This window comes from Lygodium microphyllum, chromosome 15 (assembly GCF_053477565.2).
Source record: "Lygodium microphyllum isolate KBCC chromosome 15, Lygodium_microphyllum_v1.1.10, whole genome shotgun sequence".
Taxonomy (NCBI): domain Eukaryota; kingdom Viridiplantae; phylum Streptophyta; class Polypodiopsida; order Schizaeales; family Lygodiaceae; genus Lygodium; species Lygodium microphyllum.
In genome coordinates this window covers 136,872,694-136,899,210 of record NC_141149.1, presented here as the reverse complement: position 1 = coordinate 136,899,210, position 26,517 = coordinate 136,872,694, and the positions used below count along the sequence as shown (strand labels likewise).

The 26,517-nt window shown below is 42.5% G+C and overlaps 1 protein-coding gene across 5 annotated transcripts in view; it reads right to left on the bottom strand.

The window, feature by feature from the left end:
- Positions 1–25,598, bottom strand: part of LOC148025121 (uncharacterized) — a 39,439-nt gene extending 13,841 nt beyond the window's left edge. For 3 of the 5 annotated variants that reach the window (XR_015693404.1, XM_087694835.1, XM_087694837.1), the window contains exon 1: positions 25,312–25,557. Coding sequence is in view for 4 of the 5 variants with exons in the window: in XM_087694835.1 (XP_087550961.1) it covers positions 25,312–25,410 (99 nt within the window). In the remaining variant the exon portion in view is untranslated. Of the gene's footprint in view, positions 1–25,311 lie in introns of all 5 variants that reach the window. The other 2 variants (XM_087694836.1, XM_087694838.1) reach the window with 2 other exon arrangements.
- Between the last annotated feature and the right edge of the window lie 919 nt (positions 25,599–26,517).

Here is a 26,517-nt window from a genome sequence, read left to right as displayed (position 1 = left end):
TTGCTGCTCCAAAAGCCCCTTGTTGTAATAACACTCAGCAAGCGATTCGGGCAATTTGCCCCTTAACTTTTCACCAAGGACTTGCACAATTGAAACCACAAACTAGCCAAATGCTGTCCCAATTTACAATGAATGGGGCATTTGAATTCCCTAACAATTACACAAATTTCAGGTGCTGAATTTAGTGTACGATGCCTTCTCCTATTGGCATGGGTCCCGAGGTGGCTATCAAACCCTGATTTCTGCAGAAATTTAGGGTTTACAACAGAAATCCTCTTGTTGTCCACCAAATATACCTAAGATCTGCTCCAAATGGCTGAGAAATGTTGAAATCCTTTGAGAAATTACTGGAGAAGGTGAGAGAGCCAAGATGAGAGAGAGAGCTGATTTTCTTCATGAGAAAACCTTGAAAACTGCCTGCTGCCTACTGCCTGCTCTAGCCTACATTTAATGCAATCACCTACTGCCATGCACCTCCAAAATGTTGTCATCTGATCAGTAATGCTATTGCCAGCTCCTAGAAGGTGTCTCCTTGTTGTTCCCTGCTTGTTGAGACCCCCAGATGGCTGTCTTCTATAGCAAATTGCTGTTCTCTGATGATAAAATGGATTGGCAGCTTCCTCTCTCTCTCTCTCTCCCCCATGCTATAAACTAACTCAATGGCTAAGACCTAGTCCCCAAAAACGTTTTTTGAGCTTGCATGGGCATTTTTGCCAAGTGGTAGCCTTCAAAACCCATTTTTCAGTATTATCCAGCCATTCAATTAATTTTTAAAATTAAATATTGCTGAAAATTAATTTCAGCCCTTCTGACCTTGCCCAAAATTAAAGGTGCCCATCCATAATTAAATTGGCTGGGCCATTTGCAACATGGAGTGGTCCCCAACCTTTGTTGACCGTTAGGTTGGCATTAATTAATTAATTAATGCTAGTCCCTAGTATCACCACTGACACTTATTAGTCAAACAACTATCCTAGGGTCAAAACTGGCACCAACTGACCCCCAAAGCCTAGCTGGCATAAATTATTACAACTTTTGCCTTAGACACCCATTGTATCCTCTAGGTTCTTGGTATGTTACCATGAAATAACTGCCATGTGCATCACGTCCTAAACAACCTTGTACATTTGATTAATAACTTAATCAAATCTTATTGGCAAGATTAAAGTATCTTAAAATTTCATGTCCCTGTAGGCTGTGACAAACCAATGAAACCATGAACCAATCTTTCTTCTTGAAGAGGGTGGTAAAAATTGATTAACCACGCAATTACAGCAATTAATAGCTGAGCATAAACTAAAATGCACAATTTACCATAATAATCTTGGATATTTGATGTCCTATTGGCCCTACAACTGGCGCCCCTTTCAATATTTCTTTGACTTTGATTGCTAATGTAATGAGTACAAGCTGAGATTCCACAATCTCCTTTATTGTTCCAAAAGCCCTTTGCTATAGTAACAATCAACAAGCAATTTGGGCTATTTTCCCCTTGACTTTTCACCAAGGACTTGCACAATTGGAACCACAAACTGGTTAAATACTGCTCCAATTTATAATGAATGGGCTGGAGAAATCAGCCTTCCTTCTATGGATAGGTGGTAATTTCTTGATTACAACTTAGTTATAGCAACAACATTTATTACAACATTGAGAAATGCAAATTAACTCACAATCTTGGACAATGGACGCCTTGTTGACCCCAAAACTAGCGGCCTTTTTAGTATTTCTTTAACTTAATTGAAGAAGAAGTTGATGTACAATGGAATTTTCCCAATCTATTTCAATATTCCAACTCCCCTTGTTGTCTAAAATGACTAATAAGTCTTCAATTTAATTTGCCCCTTAATTCGGGCAGTCAGTTGGCCATCGCCTACTTGGATGGAGATGAAAATGCTCCAAATTCATTGATTTACTAGTCCCTCCACTTGAATTTGACTAAAAACAACTTCAACCCTGTTGAGTCCAAGTCTTGGAGCTTCCAATTTCTGACAGCTTCTCGAGGTTATTGCTAAACCTTAATTTCTGCTACAAGTTAGGGTTTACAATAGAGAAATCTGAAATTTCTCAGCCTCTGGTGATCTCAATGCAGTAATCTTTGTAGTAAGGTTATAGAAAGGCTGGGAAATGAGAGAGAATGCTGAGGAGAGAGAAAATTCAAACTTTCTTCCTCGCGAATAACTGAGGAAGATCAATCATTTACTGTTGCTACCCAATATCAACAGCCTATAGATAATGTCTCTTGCTAGAAATTGGTATTCTCTTGCCTCTTGCTGCCTCAGAAGGTCCTCCAATGGCTGCAGATTGAATACACTCAAATGCCTCTCTCCAACATCTAAAGACGTTTTTCAAACTTGCATGGACATTTTTGACAAGTAGTAGTCTTCCTAAATGGTTTTTTCAGTATTATCCATATTTAAATATTAATTTACAGTTTTTAAATACTAAAGATTAATCTAATAATTATTTTGGTGCCCAGAAAAATAATCTTACTAGCCAATAATTAAATTGTCTAGGCAATTTCCATTCTCGAGTGTCTTTGCGTCATCTTTGGCCGTCAAATTGGCGTTAGGCACCGTTAAACGCCACTTCTCTCGTGTCAGCAAAACTAACACTTTTGGCCAAATGAATGACCTAGGTCAACAACTAGCACAAAATACCACCAAGTACCTGTGCAACATAACTTATAGCAACTTTTGTCTTTGTCATAAGTTTCGAAAGCAGAGAAACGGATTTCTTTGCTGCTATGAATCAATGCAAGTGCACAATTTCACAACTGTAGTGAAAACCATACCCATCTATTTGCATACCAAACAAAGTGACTAGTATACTAAATAGTGATCTCCTGGCAAACATACTGTCAACTACAATATCCTGAATGTATGCTGAATACATCCGAGATCCACTACATCAGTTGTCCATCACTGAGGAGCAAAGGTGCTAGCTCCCTTATGAGCATCAGGTAATACTCTATACCCCTGCTCTGTTGTAAACCTGATCGAGCCCGAGCGGCTCTAACTGAAAATCATCGAGGTAAAGTTGTAACAACTGAGGATGGTCTGTCAAGTCATCCTCCTCCATCCATTTGGCATCCATTGGTGAATAATTGTGAAACTTCACCAAGTACCTTCTGGAAACCCTATCCCTGATCTTCTACTTTGTGTGCCAAAATTTGCTCTGATTTTCAGCTTTATTTTGAGATTTTTCCTTTTTCTTAGTCTTGGCCTCAATGACATGTGGCTTGGCATCACTATCTTGGAATCCTACATTCTTTCCACACAGCAATGTGTCGAACATATTAGCAGTTTCTATAAGTTAAGACATGCTGGAAACAGTGGACTTAATGCAAAAATCTAGAATATCCTTTGGCAAACCACAAATAGACTTCTCCACCTGCTCATGGAGGGATACTGTGCGATAAGAAGTAATTGGCAGCAATACATCCTAAAACTTCTTATTATATTGATCCAAGTTCTTGCAATCTTTGGAATTCAATTGATTCCAAGCTATCATAATGTCTACTTCAAAGGTACTTTCAACCAATTTGAAGCAAACATTTACTTGAACTGGACCCAAGTGGTAGGTTACTTCCCTTGAATAAGAAGTGTAGACCACCACTACAATGCACTTTCCTTCAAAATGTGGCTACCTTTTGTATCTTAGATGCCTCTGTGTGAAGTTGTCTCCAGAGTAGTAGGCTGCGTCAAATTGCTGAATAAAAACAAGTGCTTTCAACCTAACTTGTACACCACTGAAAGGCTCAAACTTCACACTTTTGCCACCTTTATCATAGTCCTTCGGTGGTTAGATGCCTCTATGAAGTTGCCTCTAGAGTAGACTACATCAAACTTCTGAATAAAAACAAGTGCTTTCAGCCTAATTTGTGCACCACTAAAAGGCTCAAATTTTACACTTTTGCCATCTTCATCATAGTCCTTTGATGGACCTATGGGAGTCAAGTTATCATAAATAGGCTGCTGCAAAAGGGTGCATTTGCTGTATTTACATGATAACCAGTGCTATTAGATACTTCTACATGACCAGCACCAAATCCTTGTACTCCAACAATCCCTTGGAGTGCAAATACATATCCATATGGCCCGCTTTGTGCCCCAAGCATCATGCCTATGCTGCCATACATAGGATTAGGCATTCCACTTACATTACCTGGATACATTGGGTGTTGTGAGCCATGAAGTGGGGATTTGAGCCATACATTCTCGTACGTGGTTCTTTTCCAACTATAGCATGTTAAATGGTACCACTACCAAAGTATCCTTGTTATCCCATGCTTGCATGTGCATAATTACCTTGCTGGCCATGTTCCCATGGATTGGCACTACCAAGCTGGCCATGCATTTGCACTTGCTGCCCCATGGGTATCAACTGTTTGTGCTCATCAAGCCTTTTGGGCTCTTCCAAAGAAGGCTAAGGCATTTCCTTCGATTCTTGTGGATATCCCAAAGCTGTAGAAGGTGTCTTCTTCTCTTTGCCTTTGTTGTCCTCCCTTGGGGTATTCATGAATCAAGAAAACCGGGGATCCTTTGCCAATTCAGTAAAAAGATTTGCCGCTATACAGATTCGATCCTTGAAGCTATCATCAAATTCTTCAGCCCCTTGTTGGTCATCAACCTCTTCATGCATTGAAGGGCAAACATTTGGGTCATTTCCCACATTTTCAGCTGCTGTCGATACTAAGAACCATGCCCAATATCGGTCATTGCATTTCCCCCTTTACCACGTGACTAACCAAGAAGTGATGCATCCTCTCCACTTGATCCAATATCACCATGTGAAGATATGCTTGCTGTAATTCACTACTGAGAGCAATGTCAGCACTAATGCAATAGTCCCAAGTTGCAATCAAGTGCCACAGGCCCACCAATTCAAAGGATTTGATGGCATCCCGGCAATGGAACCATGAAACCAATCTTCCTTCCGTGGATGGGTGGTAATTCCCTGATTACAACTTAGTAACAGCAACAACATTTATTACAAAATTAGAAAATGCAAATTAACTCACAATCTTGGACAATGGACACCTCGTTAGCCCCAAAATTGGCACCCATTTTGGTATTTCTTTAACTTAATTGAAGAAGAAGTTGATTAACAATGGGCTTTTCCAATCCCTTTCAGTATTCCAACTCCATTTGCTGTCCAAAATGACCAACAAGTCTGTAATCTGATTTGCCCCTTGATTCATGCACTCAATTGGCCTTCACACACTTTGATGGAGATGGAAAATTTCCCAAATTCATTGATTTGTCGGTCCCTCCACTTGAATTTGAATGAAAACAACTTCAGTCCTATTGAATCCAAGTCTTGGAGTTTCCAAATTTTTGACAAACTTCCCGAGGTTGCTACTAAACCCTAGTTCTACTATAGGTTAGGGTTTATAGCAAAGAAATCTAAAATTTCTCAGCCTTTGGTGATCTCAATGCAATAATTTTCAGAGCAAGGCTGTAGTATGCTAGGAGATGAGAGAGAATGTTGAGGAGAGAGAAATTTTGGACTTTCTTCACGAAAAACTAAAGAAGATTAGTCATTTATTGTTGTTGCCCTGTCTCAACAGCCTGTAGATGGTGTCGCCTACAACAGATTGGTCTTTCCCAGCCCCTGGTTGCCTTAGAAGGTCTTCCAATGGCTGCAAATTAGAGCAACAGAATCTCCTCCCTCTCTCTTGCAGACTAAATGCACTTAAATGCCTCTCTCCAACCTTTAAAGACGTTTTTCAGCCTTGCATGGGCATTTTTGATAACTAGCAGCATTCCCAAATGGTTTTTCCAACATTATCCATAATTACATATTAATTTACAGTCTTTAAATAGTCCTATGTAGCATAGCTTATAGCAACCTTTGCCTTTGACATCCAATGATTTCCTCAAGTTCTGGGATCATAAGTTTACTCTAACCCCAGTTACACCTCAAATGTGCAATATTTACTTAACCATGTGATTAAAAATTAATCCACATGTTAAGTGAGATTTTAAAAAAATACATGTCATCATGACAACTGGCATATGAATTCCTTGACAATTACATAAGTTTCAGATGTTGAATTCAGTATACGATACCTTCTCCTATTGGTATGGGTCCCGAGGTGGCTATCAAACTCTAATTTCTGCAGAAATTCAAGCATTATAGTAGAAATCCTCCTACTATTGATTAAATATGACTAAGATTTACTTCAAATGGCTCAGAAATGTTGAGATCTTTTGAGAAATTATTGGAGAAAGAGAGAGAAAGCCAAGATGAGAGAGAAATCTCATTTTCTTCATGAGAAGATCCTAAAATCTGTCAGTTGCTTGCTCTAGTCTGCATTTAATGCAGTCACCTATTGCCAATCACCTCCAAAATGTTGTCACCTCATAAGCAATGCTATTGCCAGCCCCTTAAAGATGTCTCCTTGTTGTCCCCTGCCTGTTACTGGGACCCCTAGACGGTTGTCTTCAGCAGCAAATTGCTATTCCCTGATCAGAAAATGGACCAATAGCTCTCTCTCTCTCCCCCAAGCTATAAACTAACTGAATGGCTGAGACCCAGCCCCCAAAAACGTTTTCTCAGTTTGCATGGGTATTTTTGCCAAGTGGCAGTCTTCTAAATTCATTTTTCAACATTATCCGATTATTTAATTAATATTTAATTTCCACCATTCTAATCTTGCCCAAAATTAAATGTGCCCATCCATAATTAAATTAGCTAAGCCGTTTGCAACTTGGATAATCCCCAACCTCTGTTGACTCTTACACTAGCATTAATTAATTAATTAATGCCAGTCCCTAGTGTCACCACTGATACTTATTAGCCAAACAACTATCCTAGGGTCAAAACTGACACCAACTAACTCCTAAAGCCCAACTGACATAACTTATCACAACTTTTGCCTTGACACCCACTGTATTCTCGGGGTCCTTGGCCAATTAGCATGAAATAACTGCCATGTGTATCACATGTACTAAACAACCTTGCACATTTGATTAATACCTTAATTAAATGTTATCAACAAGATTAAAGCATCTTAAAATTTTACATCCTCGTGATACTTCATGCCTAAATCATACAAGCGACAGCCCTTGCTCTCCAAACTCTAGTCAATAAATATGCATTTTACTACCTTGTCATCGAGTTTTTCATGAAGATCTTTCGAAACATATGCATAGGCTATATATCCAAATACTTGAAAGTGATCAACTTTGGGTTTCTTGCCATGCCAAGCTTCAAATAGTGTGATCGTCTTCAGTGATTTGGTGGGTGCACGATTTAATACATAATTTAACTTTGGGTTTCTTGCCATGCCAAGCTTCAAATAGTGTGATCGTCTTCAGTGATTTGGTGGGTGCACGATTTAATACATAATTCGCACACCGAAGGCCTTCTAGCCAAAACTTATGTGGTAGGGCTTTTCAGCATACAACAAGTCATCTCCAAAAGTGTTTGATTTTTCCTTTCAACAACACCATTTTGTTGATATATCATTCTTACGTGGCTTGATATGTAATGCCATTTTCAAGCAAATATATATCGTGTTTAAAATGCATAAACACATCAAATTTTGCTTTCAGCCCATATACCCATCTATACCAAGAGTAGTCATCAATAAAGATGAAAAAATAAAGATGACCCCTAGGTTCATGTGTCCTCATGGGACCACAAAAATCAGAGTAAATAAGCTGCAATTTCTAGACAGCACGCACTACACCATCCTTGTTGAAAGAGAATATGTGCATTTTGCTCAAAATGCATCCCTCACATACATAGGGAGGTGGGGTCTCCACTATAGGCAATGCATCTATCATTATCTGACACCGCTGAGGAGTCATCAAACCACCAAAACTCACATGACCATAGTGGGCATGCCATAGCTCCACATTCTGCATTGCAAGTGAAAGAGTACTAACTGTCAATGCATCATGAGACCGTCTATCATACGTATCCAACAAAAAGAGACCGTTATACAAGGTGTCGGATAGCATAAGTGCATAATCCATCTCTGTCTCTAACAATGCATTTGTTATCTTCAAAGATGATCTGAAAGCCATGCTTATTAAAAGCAAACATAGACAACAAATTCTTTATAATGCGGATATAAACAAAACATTCAAAACCATGAAATCAAAACTACCTGCAGCAACAGTAATCATGACTGAACCAATGCCACATACATCATAACTCTTGCTATTCCCACAAGTAACACGCTTTCCAACAAGGGCTTAATGCAAATATGTGAAAAGATACTTCCTAGAAGTGATACGCTTGGACGCCCCACTATCAAAATACCATGTGTGCTACGTTTCAGCAGCATTAAATGTTGAATCAACCATCAAAGAATCAAAACTGCATGTAAGAAATGCAAGTCCTCCACAAAATTGGCTAAAGGATCACTATCAGTAGATTTGGAGGCTGATGTCTCCTGGATAGCCACTGGAGTCCTTCTTCTTCTCTTTGGCCAATCACTTTCTACATTCATCTATATAATGACCTGGCTTTGTACAATAATGGGATTTCCCCTTTTTCTTAGAATTTTTTGAGTCTTGGGCAGCCTTATTTGATGGCTGTCCAACATCAGTCTTCTATTAATTTTTCACATTTTGCTGGACTTTCCCTTTGCCTTTGTACTTTGAGAGCATAGCCACATCACCCGAATGCAATGTAAAATTCTTCCAAGTCTGTTTCTCTTGCAGCAAGAGGCTTTCCAATTCCACAAGTGTAAGGGGTTGCTGCCTCCTCCCCCCGCCCCCCCCCCCCAAAGACATCAAAGAGGTGTGATAACATTAGAGAGGCGTGGAAACCAAGATATGACTCGGGAAGAACATTCTGTCTTGTAGGACCTCAAAAGCTGCTTTGGATGTAATAGAGCACATGTTTGTAGCACATAATGAGGCCAGGATATCTTCTCTCTACAGAGAGTTGGCTAATGTAAACATGGATGAGGGTGACAATATGACGGATCACCTTACACACATACAAGATTTGCGTGAGCAACTGCTTAATGTCGATGAGGTCATTCAGGATGGAGAATTGGTAAACATCACACTGAGTCTCACCAAATTTTATTGAGAATCCCCAAAAATTGCTACCAAATTTGACTGTCACAACAAGCTAATGCTATTGTACCGCTTGTTATCTGCCTTGGAATGCAAGTCGAGAAAAAGCCCAAAATTTCTTCACAAAGTTTCAAAGAAAATGAAGAAATTTATATCTTACAATCTGAATTTCTATCGAAATGTTGCCCCGGAACACATGTCAACAATAACCAGCAGCTGAAGTCTGCCTAGTGATGTGTGCCAAAGCTTCTAGACCAAAAATCCCCAAATTTGTTGCACAAATCTGGAAGAAATTGTGCAATGTCGCGTTGTTCAATGTCAATTTGCACATTGGAGGCCAATTTGACCAAAAGCCCCAAATTGAATGCACCTCGAGAAGCACGCACAATGCACAGGACCTTTGGGCTGACTCGGTGGTGGCTCAACAATGTAGCAGCTCAGCTGAGTAGGTGGCCAGCAGGCAGGCAGTGGCAAACAAAGCAAAGAGAGGTGCAGGTGGACAGCTCAAAAATGGCGGTGCCGAGTAGATCTGATGGGAGTAGGTGGCAGAAGCGCTAGTGGTTTTGGCAGCACTAGTGCTGGTAGACAAAGCTGAGCAATGGCTGATCTTCAGCCAGGGATTGGTGGTGCAAGCTGCTCTTCTAGCTCAAGGTAGCAGCTTCAACAAGACCTTAGTTGAACTGAGGAGCACATAAATTCTCCGTCTCTCACTTATTAAAGTGTCCACACCAAACAAATTACAAGCACTGCCCAAAATTGGCAAATTCTAACGACTTGGACGGATTCCAACTTCTCGACCTGATCCTCTAATTTCTTGGAGCTTCAGCCTTTCCCAGCTGTAATTATTTTTAAGAATTGATGTGAAAAGAAATACCACAAGGGTCACCAATGCTTTTGGGGCCAATCGATGTCAGCTCATCTCTTTTCTTGAGGTCGATGTAGCCCAAAGTGATAAAGTGCTGAATTTTTGAGTTACTATTTTATGCATTTATTGCTTGTCATAATCTATGTAAAAGAGGGTTCCACCACCCTTTCCAAAAAAGATAGGTTGGTTTAAGGCTGGTTTCATGTTTCCATTGCGAGGATACATCAACTTCTTTGAGTAGGTGGGCCCAAAGCACCTAATTGCAAGCCACAATTACAAGCAATTTGCTGAAATTCATTCTTAGCTGCCACAAACTTCAGCAAGCATGTCTTCAAGTACTGAAGAATCATGATATGATGATGCTTCATTATCAAAGGAATTTGAACATAATGGAAACAATGCATTGCCCAATCTTCGAATGGGCCATCAGCATGGGCAGCATGCTCAAAATGCTGATTTTGGGCATGAAGTTGGTACTTCAATGCCTTGAAATGCAGAATTTCAGCGAGAGGAAGAGGATTCTAATGCCCAATTCTAAGCTCAACTTATGGCAGTAGTGGGTATCTTACCAACGACTCACATCTTGCTAGGGCATGCGGCAGCAAGGATAAAGAAGGGAAAGCATGCCTTGATGCTTTGGGACAGCATGTAACACTAAAAGTAGATGTGGGACAACCTCAAAATGCACCCAATGAAACCAACCTTCTTCTCGGATAGGTGGATGACCTAATTTAACACTAATGACAAGAAGCAAATAAATTCACATATCTGAAATAAATTAAAGTTGGACAGCTGACACTCAATTGGCCACAAAACTAGTGCCCCTTGCAGTATTTCTTTAACTTGTATTCCTTGAATTCATAGTACACTGAAGTCTGAGATATATACTAATCTCTCTCTAAATTGCATTACATTTGGCTTTCACTGATGACCAACTGCATCAAGATCCAATTTGCCTCTTAATTCTGACATAATTTGGGCATAAATTGATTCTAGTACACATACATGCAAGTCAACTCCAATGTAGATGTCCAATCTTCACTAGATCTGTAGTAAATACTTCCATCTCCAACAGCTGCTCTGATCTCTAGGGTTCTATTTAATGGGCATGCACTTTGAGGTGGCTGAGAAACCCTAATTTCTGCTCTAAATTAGGGTTTTGACAACATAAACACTGCTGTCCACCTTAAAACAGCTGAGCAAAACCTCAATGGTTGAGAATGGCTGAGATTCAATAGCACACTTCTCAAGACAACCAATAAACTCCAATTACAATAGTGATTATTTCTGAATTCAGCAAAACAGTGCTAAATACCTTCAGATTTGCTGAGATGATGGAGAAGGTCACCTACTTGTTTTTAGGGTTTTGCTGTGGTCCAAAACCCTAATTTCAAATTTCTGCACCAACAACTGTCAATGACCTTGATCTTGGAGTTTCCTGCTGTTTATAGCCCCAAAATCTGCTCAAGATCAGGTTGCCCTGCTGTTCTAAAGCTTCAGCACCTATCTCCCTACTCACAACTGAGTCAGATCTGTCCCAAACAGCCTAAAATGGGAGAAAAACAGCCCAACATGGAAGACATACTTGCATGCAGCCCAAAAGTAATCCAAAACCTGACATTTCGCAAATTTTCATTTTCATTGGGGTCTCCACATGCAAAAACGAGCTGCCTAGTCCTTTGGCCTTGCCCTCATTCAAAATAACATTAACTGGTGCCCAGCCTCAATTTTAAATACCTAACCTCTTTAAAAAGTCTTGAAACTTTCCACAAACCTTAGTTTAGGACATTAAATCATTTAAGACTAATCTCACATTTGCACCTGTGACCTCACATGTGCACAACTTAAGTATCCAAAGAGCATTAAGTTAAAAATTCATGTCCTCGTGACACCCAATGCATCTAATCAGCAGATGCAAATCTTTGCTTTGGGAGATGGTCTAGAAATCCATGGCAACTTTGGTCACGCATACTCTAGGCCTTTGGGACATCAAGCTATGTCTCAAAATGTGGGATATCCCAATACTTTGGAGGTGGATCCGTATTTCACGCTATGGCTGGTCTAGTATTGCCTCTTTTGGCATCCATGGCACAAATGTATTCAGTGTTCAACCAAGAATACATGGAATGCCTAGAAAGATGTATCCTAGTATTGCCTCGTTTGGCATCCATGGCACAAATGTATGCAGTGTTCAACCAAGAATACATGGAACGCCTAGAAAGATGTATCCTAGTATGGCAGCTACTAGTTGTCACATTGGTATGGTGCCCGACATACAAACCAAAATATTCATCAGTGTTGTTGGTACTTTTGGTACACATAGGATTGTGAATAGTCCACAAAATACTATGTTCAATGCTGGTCAAGGGGGTACGGCAGCAAATGCACCATTTTTGCAGCCACCTACTTATGGCAACTTGACACCATAGGGTTTAGCAAAAGACTTTAAGAAAGGGGGAAAGTTGTAAATTTGATACTTTCAATGGTACTTAGGATAAGCTGAAACATTCATTCAGCAATTTGATGCAACTTACTCTACCAATAGCTTCATTAAGTCATTGAAAGTGCAAAAGGCCACCACATCCCTTAAGGGTAATGATTTGTAGTGGTAGAATTCCCTTTTGATGCACAATAGAGCACCATCCACTTGGGTTCAATTTAAGGAAGTTTTTTTCTTCAACATGGTTGACAAGTACTTTTGAGGTGGACGTTATGATCACTTGGCATAAATCGCATGCTTCATAGAATGCTACTTTGGAAGAGTACAATAACGTTTGGAAAGAATTATTGCTAGTCACATCTAATTGATTTATGCTTCTCTCCAAGCAAATGGAGAAGTATTGTTGTGGTTTGCCTAAGGAATTTCAAGATTTTTAAATAAAAACAATTGTAACCAATATGTCTCACTTGATAGAGAGTTGAGACAAAATGTACAGCAGATCCTTTACTACATGAAAAGCCTATGGCTTCAAGAATGTAAGGGCAATTCAAAAGGATAAAAGAAGCAAAATTTGAGAACCGTACAAAGGTATGATCTCATGCTAAAAAGCGGCGGAATGGATCACTTGAAACTTGGATAATTGATGTCAGATGCAAAGAACTATTTTTTGCAAATAAATGCTTTGTATGTGCACAGGAAAGTGCATAAGGCAAAGGATTGTCTAATAGGCAGCAATCTAAAAATTATGAGGATTTGGCTAATCCTAATGGCAAAAGGCCTAGAACCTAATTCTAGAACCTGTCAGAGTGCAGCCGTGCGGAAGCGTAAGACTGAAAGAGGGAGAACGCAGAGAGAGGAGAGAGAAAGAGACAGTGGAAGATGAAGATCTGCTGTATAAGTGTGTTGTATACAAAGATATGCAGATATGTAGACGGGCGCAGTGCACGGGACTGTGTGTCTCCACCTCGACGATGCAACCTGCTGTTCACCTCGAAGTCCGCTGCAGTCTGCACGATCTCCTGTCTGAAATCTGCGAACAGAGACGGAATCTGCACGTATCTCCAGCCTGGAACCTGCGTACAGAAGTCGGGAAAGACTGCTGAAATCTCGGCTATAAATAGCCAGAAAACTGGGCGCCAAAATATGCAGGTCGGCTGCATTAAATGCAGCCGACTGTTAGAAACAAGTCGGACTGCCACGTGGCAGTCCGACTGACTGCAGTCCGATTGGCTGCCCAACTAGGCGCTCTGGTCACTAACACCCCTCTCAGAGCCTAGGCGGGGCAGAAGCCCGAGGGATCTGGCATGTCTCCGAAGTAGAGCCTGGAGAAGTGCCTTCGTAAACAAATCTGCAAGATTGTCCTCCGTCTTGCAGTGCTCCACAGTGATGGTCTCATCCAGAAGCTTCTCTCTGATGAAGTGGTACTGGATTTCGATGTGCTTCGTCCGGGCATGGAAAACAGGATTCCTTGCCAAGGCAATGCAACTCTCATTGTCGCATTGCAGCAAAGTAGGACGAGTCTGGGGGCAGCCAAGCTCCTCCAACAATCTCCGAAGCCACGCAGCCTCACATGTGGTGGAAGACGCGGCCCGATACTCCGCCTCAGTAGACGAAAGGGCTACCGTGGGCTGCTTCTTGCTACTCCATGAGATAACACCTGCACCCAAGGTAAAACAATAACCTGTTGTAGACCGCCTGTGGTCCACATCACTAGCCCAATCCGAGTCGCTCGAACCGGCAAGTACAAGATCTGAACCACCTGTGCCTGCTAGATAATGAATCCCTAAATCAAATGTCCCCCTCAAATACCGAAGTATCCTCTGGGCAGCCTACCAATGCACCGTCTGAGGTTCACTCATGAACCCTGCCAAAAGCCCAACAGCAAAACAAAGATCAACACAAGTGTTGAGAAGCCAAATCAATGATCCAATCAACTGACAATAGCGGGAAGGATCCACCATGGGAAAAGCTGAATGGGAAGTGGCCTTCCAGTTTGGATCCATAGGAGTAGAAATGGTCGACCATCCTCCATCGCAAAAGAAACCAAGAGCTCCTGTACATATCTCTGCTGAGAGATGAAAATCCCCCTCTGAGACTGATAAATCTCATGGCCCAAGAAAAAATGGAGTAGACCCAAATCTGTCATCTCGAACGTCTCACGTAAAGCTGCCTTCGTCTCTTTGACCTTCTGTGCATGATCACCTGTGACAATCAAATCATCAACATACAACACAAAAAGCACACAACCAGCCTCGGAAGTGTGGACATAAAGCTGCGGATCGGCCTTGGAACGCCAATATCCCAACTGTGACTGAAGGAACGAATCAATCTTCTCGTTCCATGCACGCAGAGCCTGCTTGAGGCCAGACAAGGCCTTCTTCAACCTGTAGACTTTCCCATCTGAAGATCCAAAGCCAAGAGGTTGCTCTACATAGATCTCCTCCTTCAAATCACCATTGAGGAAGGCCGACTTCACATCCAACTGGTAGACAGGCCATCTCCTATGGCCAGCCAAGGCAAGAACAGCTCGAATAGTCGCCATACGAGCAGTGGGGGCAAAAGTATCATGACAATCAATCCCTGGGCGCTGTGCAAAACCTTTAGCAACAAGGCGAGCCTTGTGCTTGTCCAAAGAACCATCGCTAAGGTACTTGGTCTTGAAGACCCATTTGACGCCAATCACCTTCTTATTCGGGGGGCGAGGCACAAGTGACCAAGTGTCATTCCTCTCAATAGCCTCCAACTCGGCTTCCATAGCGTTCTTCCATGGTGGGGACTGTAAAGCCTCCTTCACGGAGGTGGGCTCTCGATCCTGCATAACACGGGTCATCAAACAATAGTTAGAGCAAACAAGCTCCGTAGTATGTGCCTGGTGCCTCCGTGACCGCCGCGGACCATCCTACGGTCCCCACTCCTCAGGGACCCCCTTGATCCCTGAATCACGGAGTGTGTCACGGGCCCAACGAGGAGGAGGCCGGACCTCTCCTCGTCTCTCGCCATCAACTGAAGACTCTGGGATATCCACCGGTGATAACTCCTCGGGGGTGACCGGTGGAACAGTAGACTCTGAATCAGAAACAGAATCGGAATCAAAAGGCGCGGGCTCCAAAGGAACTATCTCGGGAGCCCAACTCTCCCCTGGATCTCCAAGAACGGGATGCTCCTCACCCGCTGCTATGGCCAAAACCTCCACGAACCGCACATCTCGACTGGAGTACACATCCCGCTTGACGGGATCATACAAACGATAGCTTTGGGACTGAGAGCTGTAGCCAACAAACACCTGTCTTCGGGAAGCTGCTTCAAATTTATCACGATGAGCTTTGGGAATGTGAACATAGGCATCACACCCAAAAACCCTGAAATAAGAAACATCGGGCTTAGTCCCAAAGTAAGCCTCAAAAGGTGTCATCCCATCAACGGCCGAAGTGGGGGATCGGTTAAGGATGTGGACTGCAGTAGCCACAGCCTCGACCCACAAAAACTGAGGTGTCTGTCGGTGCTCCATCATGATGCATGCCATCTCGATCACACTTCGGTTCTTCCGTTCAAGAATACCATTTTCTTGAGGAGTGTTGGTGCTAGCAAACTCCTGGTAAATACCTTTATCTGCACAAAAACGAGCAAACTCATTAGAAACAAATTCACCACCCTTGTCGGATCGCAAGGTCTTCAATCTCCAGCCCGATCGGTACTCCTCAAAGAGAAGCCAATCCTTGAAGTGAGAGAAGGCCTCCGACTTCAACGCCAAGAAATAGGCCCATGTCATCCTGCTGTAGTCATCTACGATCAACATGAAGTACGAGATTCCTCTCAAGGACTCGTTCCTCATAGGGCCACAAAAATCCGTAGATACAAGCTCCATCGGTGAAGTAGACCGCCGCGAAGCTTTGTTGGGAATCGCATCCCTATGCTGTTTCCCACGAATGCAGGAGACGCATGGCTGCAGGCTCACCACTATGTCCAGCAACCCTCGAACAAGCTGTCCACGTGACGCCCTTCGAAGATAATCATAGTTGAGGTGACCAAACCGAGCATGCCATAGCTCTGACTGTGTCTGAGAGGTAAGAAGAAGAGTAGGGAGGGTGGTAGACGACGTCAGTTTGTAGATACCGTTCTCCTCATATCCTGATGAGAGAACCTTCCTCGACGCTCGATCAAGGACTCGCACCGAATCACTGTCAAACTCCACCAAAAGTCCAAGGGAACAAATCTTATGAACCGAAAGTAGATGATACCCTAAACCTGGCACATGCAAGACCTCGGAGGTATGGGTACCACCACGTCCATCTGGAATAAGCTGCATCTCACCCCGTCCTGCAATAGACACCGAAGAGCTATCTCCAATGAGAATCTGTCCACGCGAAGGTCGCAGCTGGGCAACACCAATTGATGAAGGAGTCATGCGCCGGGAGGCACCACTGTCCACGATCCACTCTCGAGCCTGGGGAGCTGTCATCGCAGGATCAGAAGCATTCGGTGTAGAGTCCTCAATGACACCTAGATGAAGAAACGCAACTGATGAGGGTGCATCCACCGCTCCAGAATCCTTCGTGTCCTTCTTGTTGGTGTCCTTCTTGTCTTTGTCAGGGCAATCCTTCTTCCAATGGCCAGTCTTTCCACAAATATGCCATGTGGATTCTTTGTCCTTATCCTTCTTTGACTTGTTGTCCTCCTTCTTCTTCTTTTGGTCCTTCCCCTTCTTCTGAGAGGCTTGACCTGTCAAGGCTTCCGACTTGGAAGCATGATATCCCTTCAATTGTTCCTCTTGGTCCAAGACCATAGGAACTAGCTCTTCCCACCGAAGAGTAGACTCACGCCCCGAAGCAATAAGGGCGGAGTAGAAAGCACCGAATCGTGGCGGCAACTGGGACAAGAGTGTGATCACCATGTCTTCGGAGGAAATCGGCTTCCCCGCATTTTGAACCTACATCTGAAGCTGTCTAAGCTTGTTGATGTGCTCCCACAACGAAGAAGACTTGTTCACGAACAAGGTCCGCATCTGCACCTCCAAGGAAACCTGCTTCATAAGAGTCATCCGATTATACATCTGATCAAGCTCCAACCATATCTTCCGAGCCACTGTCAAGTGCTCGATGTGGGCTATCACGGCTGTAGTACAAGACAGAAAAAGAAAAGAACGAATCCGGGCATTCAGTTTGTCCCAGTGAGACTGTGCCTTGGCCAACTCCGCACGAGCATCGGAAGAGAGTTTAGACTTATCTCTCACCGAGGGCCGATCGATCTCCTGTACAAGCTCCGCCAAATCGTAGGACTCAAGGATGGCCAACATCATCACGCGCCAAATGCGGTAATTGTCGCCATCGAGCTTTTGATCTGCGGGAAGAGCCGGTAAGACACGCACCTTCCGGTCCATTATCGTCCGGAACTCCAAGTCAATCTCGGTAGACATCTTCACCTGTAATGCCTTCACAAACGCAAAAGCAGCCCCCTTTGATTGTGAAAACGCAGTCTGCTAGGGCTCTTTCTTCCGCGTCCCGAACCTTCTTCACCCGCCGGAGGCGATGAAAAAAGCAAAACCTGCACTTGAAGACTGAAAACTCAGCCTTCCTCCTCTTCAAACAGCAGCGAACAGCAACAAATCCACCAACTAGACTCCCTTCCCACGCGCCCACGCTCGCTTCAGCCTTGTTCCAAGGTGCAACCCTCCCACTCGCCCTTAAACGCTGGAAACGCAGCCTTGTGTCGCGATGGAAACTCCTCTTCAGGTTGATTCTTCACTCAGTCAGCCCTTCTACACTGCTCTGATACCATGTCAGAGTGCAGCGGTGCGGAAGCGTAAGACTGAAAGAGAGAGAACGCAGAGAGAGGAGAGAGAAAGAGACAGTGGAAGATGAAGATTTGCTATATAAGTGTGTTGTATACAAAGATATGCAGATATGTACACGGGCGCAGTGCACGGGACTGCGTGTCTCCACCTCGACGATGCAACTTGCTGTTCACCTCGAAGCCCACTGCAGTCTGCATGATCTCCTATCTGAAATCTGCGAACAGAGATGGAATCTGCACGTATCTCCAACCTGAAACCTGCGTACAGAAGTCGGGAAAGACTGCTGAAATCTCGGCTATAAATAGCCAGAAAACTAGGCGCCAAAATATGCAGGTCGGCTGTATTAAATGCAGCCGACTGTCAAAAACAGGTCGGATGCCACGTGGCAGTCCCACTGACTGCAGTCCGACTCGCTGCCCAACTAGGTGCTCTGATCGCTAACAGAACCTAGTATAGAATTAGCATAAGGAAAGTTAGACGACTTCTAGGGACTCATGGGCATGGCCTCCCTTGGGAAGGCCTAGTATTTGATATTGATTGTTGATGATTTTAGCAGATATATGTGGCCGTATTTCTTGGAGTGCAAGAGTGAGGCACACTCCAACCTCTATGATTGGAAAGAGTTTGCAAACGACTTTTAAGATTTTGAGGTGTAGGTGTTGATCTTGGCGACTAGTTTTGTTTTATGTTTTTCCTAAGTTTTGCAGCCCATTTGAATACACCATCTGAGAACGCTGTAGTGGAGCATGCTAATTAGACCATGCCTAAGATGACTCAATTGATGTTGGAGCATCAGAGTTTTTCTCATTCTCTTTGGGATGAGGCGATTGCCATAACATGGATACGAATGGATGAAGCAAGGTGACCTTGCATATCATCCTTAAGTGTTGCAACTTTATCTTGATGTATTTCATGTAGACTCAATTGTGAATCCAGTTTCATTCGTGGTACAATATTCTACCAATATTTCTCCTTGGAGAATCACTATTCAATGTACTAGTCATTGTGCTTTGGTACGTAGATGTGTATGCTTTGTACCTAGGCTCTGAAACAACACATTTGCATGATATGCGATGTAGATTTGCTTGCAATGAAAGAGATGTACATTTGCATGGGTTACATGAGATGTGCAGGTGATGTACATTTGTATGGGATATTTGAGATGTATATCCATGGATCTTGGTTTAAGGCATTATTCATGCTCGATTCTTGCATACTTTGCCTTGGAATGGTCGAGACAATTTTGGAATTTTTGGCATGTTAGTTTATTGCTTTTGGTTCTAATGGTGGTTATGCAAAAAACAGCAAGTTGTTTCAAAATTAGTAGGGATTGTGCCTTGATTTGCTGCAATTCAGGGGAAGTTCAACTGAAGGAACTTAGACGGATTCTAAGTTCCGGATTCTAAGTTCCTGGCCTGGTTCTCTAATTTCTCAAAGCTTCAGCCTTTCCCAATTGTAATCAATTTCTATGAAAGGTTCTCTAATTTCTCAAAGCTTCAGCCTTTCCCAATCGTAATCAATTTCTGTGAAAAGAAATACCACAAGAGATGCTAAATTTTTTGGAACCAATTGGCAGTAGCTCATCTTTTTTTGGTTAGATTTCATGGGTGTTAGGCTTTTTATTAGGCTTTGCATAGGATGCCTTATGGGCAATTGGGCAGCCTATTCAAGACTAGCTCATTTGTTTTCTAATCTCACCCTAGATTCTATATACTCTCCACTCCAATGTTCTTGTTACATTAGATCGCATCCGCTTGGAGAGAGGGAGTCTAGAGGTACTATTGGTCACACGTGCCACTCACTCGTGTGGTTTGTAAGGCACATCTCTTGTATTGTCTTATGGATTCCATTGCCCATTCATTCATTGTTTGAGTCCTTGAGTTCTTTCATTTTTCATTCTTCTCACTCTCAGTGTTCAGCAGTTGTGATTCTTCTACTTTCATTGCTCATTCACATGGGTGTCAAACAACTAGTGTTACTCACTTTGGTGCTTTGTGCTGCTGTTATTAACTGTTTTAGGTCTCAAAATTGCTGTGTTTTGCTGCTCCTGGACCTACTGCATACTAGGCACAGTTATTTCTACATTGGCCGACCTGTTTTACTGCTGGTTTGAGCTCTTTAACTTTGTATTTTCAATGATGGAGCTTCTTGCTGTCAGAGTGCAGCGATGCAGAAGCGTATGGCCAAACTAAAAGAAAATAACGAACACCAAGAGAGAGAAAGAAGAAAGAAAGAAAGTTGTATTAATGTCTACAAAAGGCCAAGTCAACCTATGAGACCAAAATGTTCCAAGTCCCAAAATAGCTGTCATCTAATGCTAAGACTAACTCAATGGAAAATAAACAACAAACACCACATAGCTGATGAGTACAAAATGATGTCTATGCCAAATACAATGTGGAACTGCTCAGGAGGCACTCATCCTAAGATATCTCTCATGGGTCTATCTAACATAGCAAAGTTGAAGTAGCCAGGTATGGTCCCCCAATGACGAGGTAGTATCCTATGTATCTATAGATGATGCCTCCTGCATGGGCATGGACTAGTTGGGTGTGGACGACGAGCTCTACATCTCTCTATGGCTATGTCTAGGGTGGTCTCTTGTGGAGGGGCCACTAGCCGGTCCGATGAGGACTCTAGAGTGGAGGGAGTAGTCCATGCTTTGTAGAACTCTATGAGTGTATGCTGGTGTGCAACTCCTTGTCTCTACTCCTAGGTCCGTTACAGGTGCTCTCTATGACAGCGTAGCTCCTGTAAGAAGAAGCCGAGACATCTCTGATTTGGAAATCCATCACCTTGGATAGTGGCCCAAATCCCTCTCTAAACAATCAATGGAAGTGCCCTCTAATCTCATAATACACTAGACATTTGTATAAGTAGTGCTCCTCTATCTTTGGCTCGATTTGACAAAGCTAGCAATCTGTTCTCCGGGGGAAGGAGTTTGCGCCTTAAGCTCCAAGTGAGGGCAATCCAAGCTATATTGTAGTGGTGGGAGGTGATCCATGTGTAATCCATGTAGTCGTAATGTCATGAGGACATGTATTTTTGAAAAGTCACTTAACATGTGGATTAATTTTTAATCACATGATTAAGTAAATGATGCACATGTGAGGTGCAACTGAGGTTAAAGTAAATTTACGAGCCTGGAACCTGAAGAAATCACAGGATATCAAAGGCAAAAGTTGCTATAAGTTATGCCGCACAGGTACTTGGTGATATCTGGTGCCAATTGTTGGCCTAGGTCATCCATTTGGTCATAAGTGTCAATTGGTGACACTAGAGAAGTGGCATTTAATGGTACCTAACGCCAATCTAATGGTCAAAGATGGCGTAGAGACACTAGAGAATGGAAGTTGCCTAGCCAATTTAATTATTGGCCAGTCTGATTATTTTTCAGGGCACGAAAATAATTATTAGATTACTTTTCAATATTTTAAGACTGAAAATTAATATTTAATTATAAAAAATGCTGAAAAAACCATTTGAAAAGGTTGCCACTTGTGAAAAATGCCCGTGCAAGACTGAAAAACGTCTTTAGAGGTTGGAGAGAGGCATTTCTATAAATTCAACCTACAAGAGAGAGGGAGGAGAGGTTGTTGGCCTGATTTGCAGTCATTGGAGGACCTTCTAAGGCAGCCAGGGACAAAAGAAGACCAATCAATAGCAGGAGATAGCATCTATAGGCTGTTGAGGTAGGGCAACAGCAGTAAATGACTGATTTTTCTTCAGTTCTTTGCATCTACATGCTGTTGTGGCAGGGCAACAGCTGCACTTGACTGATTTTCAGTCATTCTTCGCGACAAAACTCTGAATTTTCTCTCTCTACAGCTTTCCCCCTCATCTCCCAGCCATTTCACAGCCTTGCTCCGAAGATCTCAGCATTTGGACCCTTGGAGGCTAAGAAATTGCAAATTTCTCTACTGTAAACCCTAATTGGAGGCTCCAAGACTTGGATTCAACAAGGCTGAAGGTGAATTTCAGCTGAATTCAGGTGGAGGACTAGCCAGCCATTGAATTTGGGGCATTTCCATCGTCTATGAAGTGGGTGAAGGCCAATTGAGTGCCCGAATCAAGGGGCAAAATAGATTGAAGACATGCCGGTCACTCTGGACAGCAAGGGGAGTGGAAATACTGAAAGGGATTGGGAGAATCCCATTGTAAGTCAACTTTTTCTTCAATAACGCTAAAGAAATACCGAAAGGAGCGTCAATTTTAGGGCCAATCAGATGTGCATTGTCCAAGATCAGTAGGTAAATTTGTATTTTCAGATTTGCATTTATTGTTTGCTGCTGTAATTAAGTTGTAATCAAGGATTTACCACCCTATCCGAGGAGGAAGGCTGGTTTCACGTAACCATGCCTCTTTCTGAGCATACTAGCACTCAGTATCCCCTTGTAATGCTAGCTATCTAGATGACTCCAGTGCGAGCTAGGAGTATCTTTGTCTTGGCAAGGTCCAAAGCCTATGCAAGAAAGTCACTATTTCGAAGAGGAACTCTCCCACATTGGTTGGTGCTCCCATCTCTACTCTAATAATCTTATGTGGTACAGAGGGCTTACTCCGAATCATCAGTACTAAGGGTCTCACCATCTGCTTCCACCCTCATATATCTCCTCCCCCTTGGGTAATGGCTGATCCAGTGTAGCTCTCCTTATGTGGCAGAGGCTCGATCCCCATACGAGGGGGCCCATACAAAAGTGCTAGTGTGACCAAAGTGTCGAACAGCCAAAGCTTCGTCCAAGCCTCCTAAAACTATATGTGTGTGCATTGGCTCTCCATCGATCCTAGAGCCGCATAGCCTCGTGTTAGTCTCTCTTCTGCTGCCCTTCTCAAAGTGAATCTCGACCCTGAAAATGTAATCCCCAAGCAAACATATCTTTGAACCATCTCCACTGTCTCCTCTCCATATGTGAAATAAGGTACTAATCGCGGAATCCACTAGAGGAAAGTATTAAACACCATAACCTTGGTTTTCCCAACGTTCATTGTGAAATCTCTATCCTAACAAAAGGCTTGTAGTGTATCTAAGTAGTGCTGCAATCCCTCCAGTGTGCTGGAGATGATGACTATGTCATCCACATACAATAATGTGGGTATCAATATCCCCCCAAGCCAACTCCCTCCCCTCCGAATCTATCAACGTAATGTGATATCTCGTCAATATAAAGGCCAAATAGGGCAGGTGAGAGCAGACCATAGTTACCAAGAAACTTGTTTCATACCTAGGTGTTTTATAAACGTATGAAACACCTATTTTGAACTTTCACAAATGCCACACCCTAAATGTTTTGGGACTTTTGTAATCATTGTTTATCATGAATTTACTTAATATGCTGGCATGGATATTGGCACTAATTGCTAGAGTTTTATTTTGAGTTGTTATCCATGATGATTGCATATATCAATGGCTCCTTTTACAACTAAAATTGATGTTGGGCATGGATAGTAGAACACGATACATGCAAATATTGGTGCAATGGTAAATGTTTATTTGCATTGTGTAGAATAATGAATAATGTCAATCTGTGTTTTCTATCTTACATGAGTCATATAGTATATGTATATAAAACTTTTATACTTTTTTATACCTTGAATGAAACCTGTTTCATACCTCCTGTTTCAAAAACCCTTGGCAATTATGGAGCAGACATCCCTGTTTCACTCCAATGGTGCTAGCAATCTCCTCTGACAACCCTCCTGGTATTCGTACTCGTCCTGTAATAGACTCATACAGTGCTAGTATCCCCCATCTCATCTCCATCAGGACCTCTAGCTCTTGTAGTCTCTTTCGCCTTGCTAGAGACGAAGAAAATGAATGCTAAATACAAAAGGTAGAATATGTACGATACGCTATGAATACATGAACAGCTAGATCTCTTTCAACCTGTACAAAACTCAAGTGAGAATAACCAGGGGCAGGCTGGGTGTTACATGCTTGGACATTCGGATGGGTGCTAGTAGTATTGGTCATCACAACGGTCATGAAGTGAGTTAGCGCGAATGTACAAAGGACCCTTCCGGGTTAGGGCAATTGAGTCCTATTCATAAGATTCAATGCCCTTTTGTACACATTATCGTGTGAAAACCACTCTTGGACTCTTAGCCTGTTAACGAACACATCTATACACCAAGATGGTGTGGACTAGTGGTATGGAGACACCAACCCTTGGGATGTGGTGGTGACCCAAAGTGTTGCTAGCTCCCAGACTCAAGGGTGAGCCTCGGGTTTTGCCTAAAGTGCATATATACTCCACTCCTCCATTCTTGTTACATTAGATCACATCTACTTGGAGAGAGTAAGTCTGGAGGTATTACCAGTCACCACACGTGCCATTCACGTATGCAATTTGTATAGTACATCTATTGTATTGTATTTTGGATTCGATTGCCTATTCATTCATTTTTTGAGTTCTAGTGCTCTCTCTTTCACTGTTCATTCATTCTAGTGTTCAGCAATTTGATTCTTTCACTTCCATTGCTCATCCTCACACCACTACCTGATCTCTACTAAACTAGCAATGCCATTGCTCTTGGGAGGCTTATTTGGGTAGATATGTTTGAGATGCATGGATACCGTAACACAGACTTCCGCATCCACATGACACAGAGGAGGCATACTAATATCCGTGCTGCATCCACATGGCACAGAGGCCAGCATTGTGACTTTCTGCTAAACAGCTAAACCTAGTGGACTTGCATAGAGTAATCTCAAACGTAAACGTCTAGGCTTGTTGGTTGATCTCAAACCTAACGGTCTGGACTTGTTGGTTGAGTGCGATCTTGCACAAGCAGCCATCTGCCCCCAACCAGAATTTTAAGTGCTTCGGCAAGAACTGCTGCCCTCATCAGAGCCAAGAGCAATACGCCCAAAGATCAGGATGAGGGCTTATCATCATCCCTTCCTTGGCGAGAACTGACCACAAAGCCTATCCCTGCTAAAAGCAAAGACCCTGTGAATTCAGATTATTTATATAAAGACTGTTTCAGATTACTGGCAAGAGTCAAATTTGAATTGATTTGAAACAGCTGGTAGCAATAAAATCATCATTCGGTATGTATGGAACTTGGCACATGCAATTGTAGTTAATTCATCGGCACTATAGCGGATAGAGTTGTCTCACTTCTCGCTCAAACAAGGAATGGCGTTATATCATCTCACAGAAGACATTACCAAGATGTATCGCTTCTCTTCAGCTGGGCCAGGCCAAGTGCGAGAGGATCGCAAGAGCTTCCTGTACAGCGAGAGGGCCCGTGATCTTGTAGACGCCATCTTCTTCGAGGGTAATATTCTTGGACCTGCCAAAATAGGCAGGACATACCAGCCAAAAGTCGTTAACTCTAATAAACCTAAGCAGTAGGTTCCGAGTCGACCAGCAAAACCTTGGTTTGTTGCGTCACACGCAAAGCTCGCAAGGTTACCATTGACATTATTAACATGCATTCTTTGCCATGCAATATGGTAGCACACTCCGGCTAAACAAAAAAGGGTGAACTTTTGTCTCTTATTACTATTTTGATTATTATCTTTACTAGCGTTCTGCACACGCAAACATTAGGTTGTTTTGCGATAGCTTCACTACCTCGAAGTTGCTTTGCTCAACATTTCCTGTCTCATATTTCTCTCTCTTTTTTCCACTTTTTGTTTCTAATTTTTTTCTTTACTATCTCCCCCTCTCTCTCTCTCATTCCGTATGTCTAATTTTCTCTCTCTCTTTTCTCTGCTTTTTATTTTATTTTATTTTTTCTCTTCTCCTAGTTCTCTCTCTCTTTTCTCTCCCCTTTTCTTCTTTCTCTCTCTCCCCCTCCCTCCTCTCTTTTCTTTCTCTCTCCCTCTCCTCTTTTTTCTTTTTTTTCCTTCTTCTCTCTCTTCATTCTCTTTTTCAATTTTTTCTTTTCTCTCTCTCTTTCTCTTCTTATTCTTCTTCTTTCACTTTCTTCCCCCCCCCCCCCCCCCCCCAATCTCTCTTAAGGTATGTAAATTTCATATTTTCCCTATATATAGTACTCTCTCTTTATATTCATATTCTCTCTTTTCTTCTCCTCTCTCTCTCTCTCCTTTTATTCTCTCTCTCTCTCTCTCTCTCTCTCTCTCTCTCTCTTCTTCTTCTTCTTTTACTTTCTCTCCCCCCCTCAGTCTCTCTTAAAGTATGTAAATTTTATCTTTTTCCTATATATAATTCTCTCTTTATGTTCATATTCTCTCTCTTCTTCTCCTCTCTCTCCTCTTATTCTCTCTCTCTCTCTCTCTCTCTCTCTCTCCGCCACTTTTCTTCTTCTCCCCTTTCTTGTTATTTTCCTTTTTTCTTCTCTCTCTCTTTCTCTTTCTCCTTTTCCCCTTCTTCTTCTCTCTCCCTTTCTCCTTCTCTCAAAAAATATT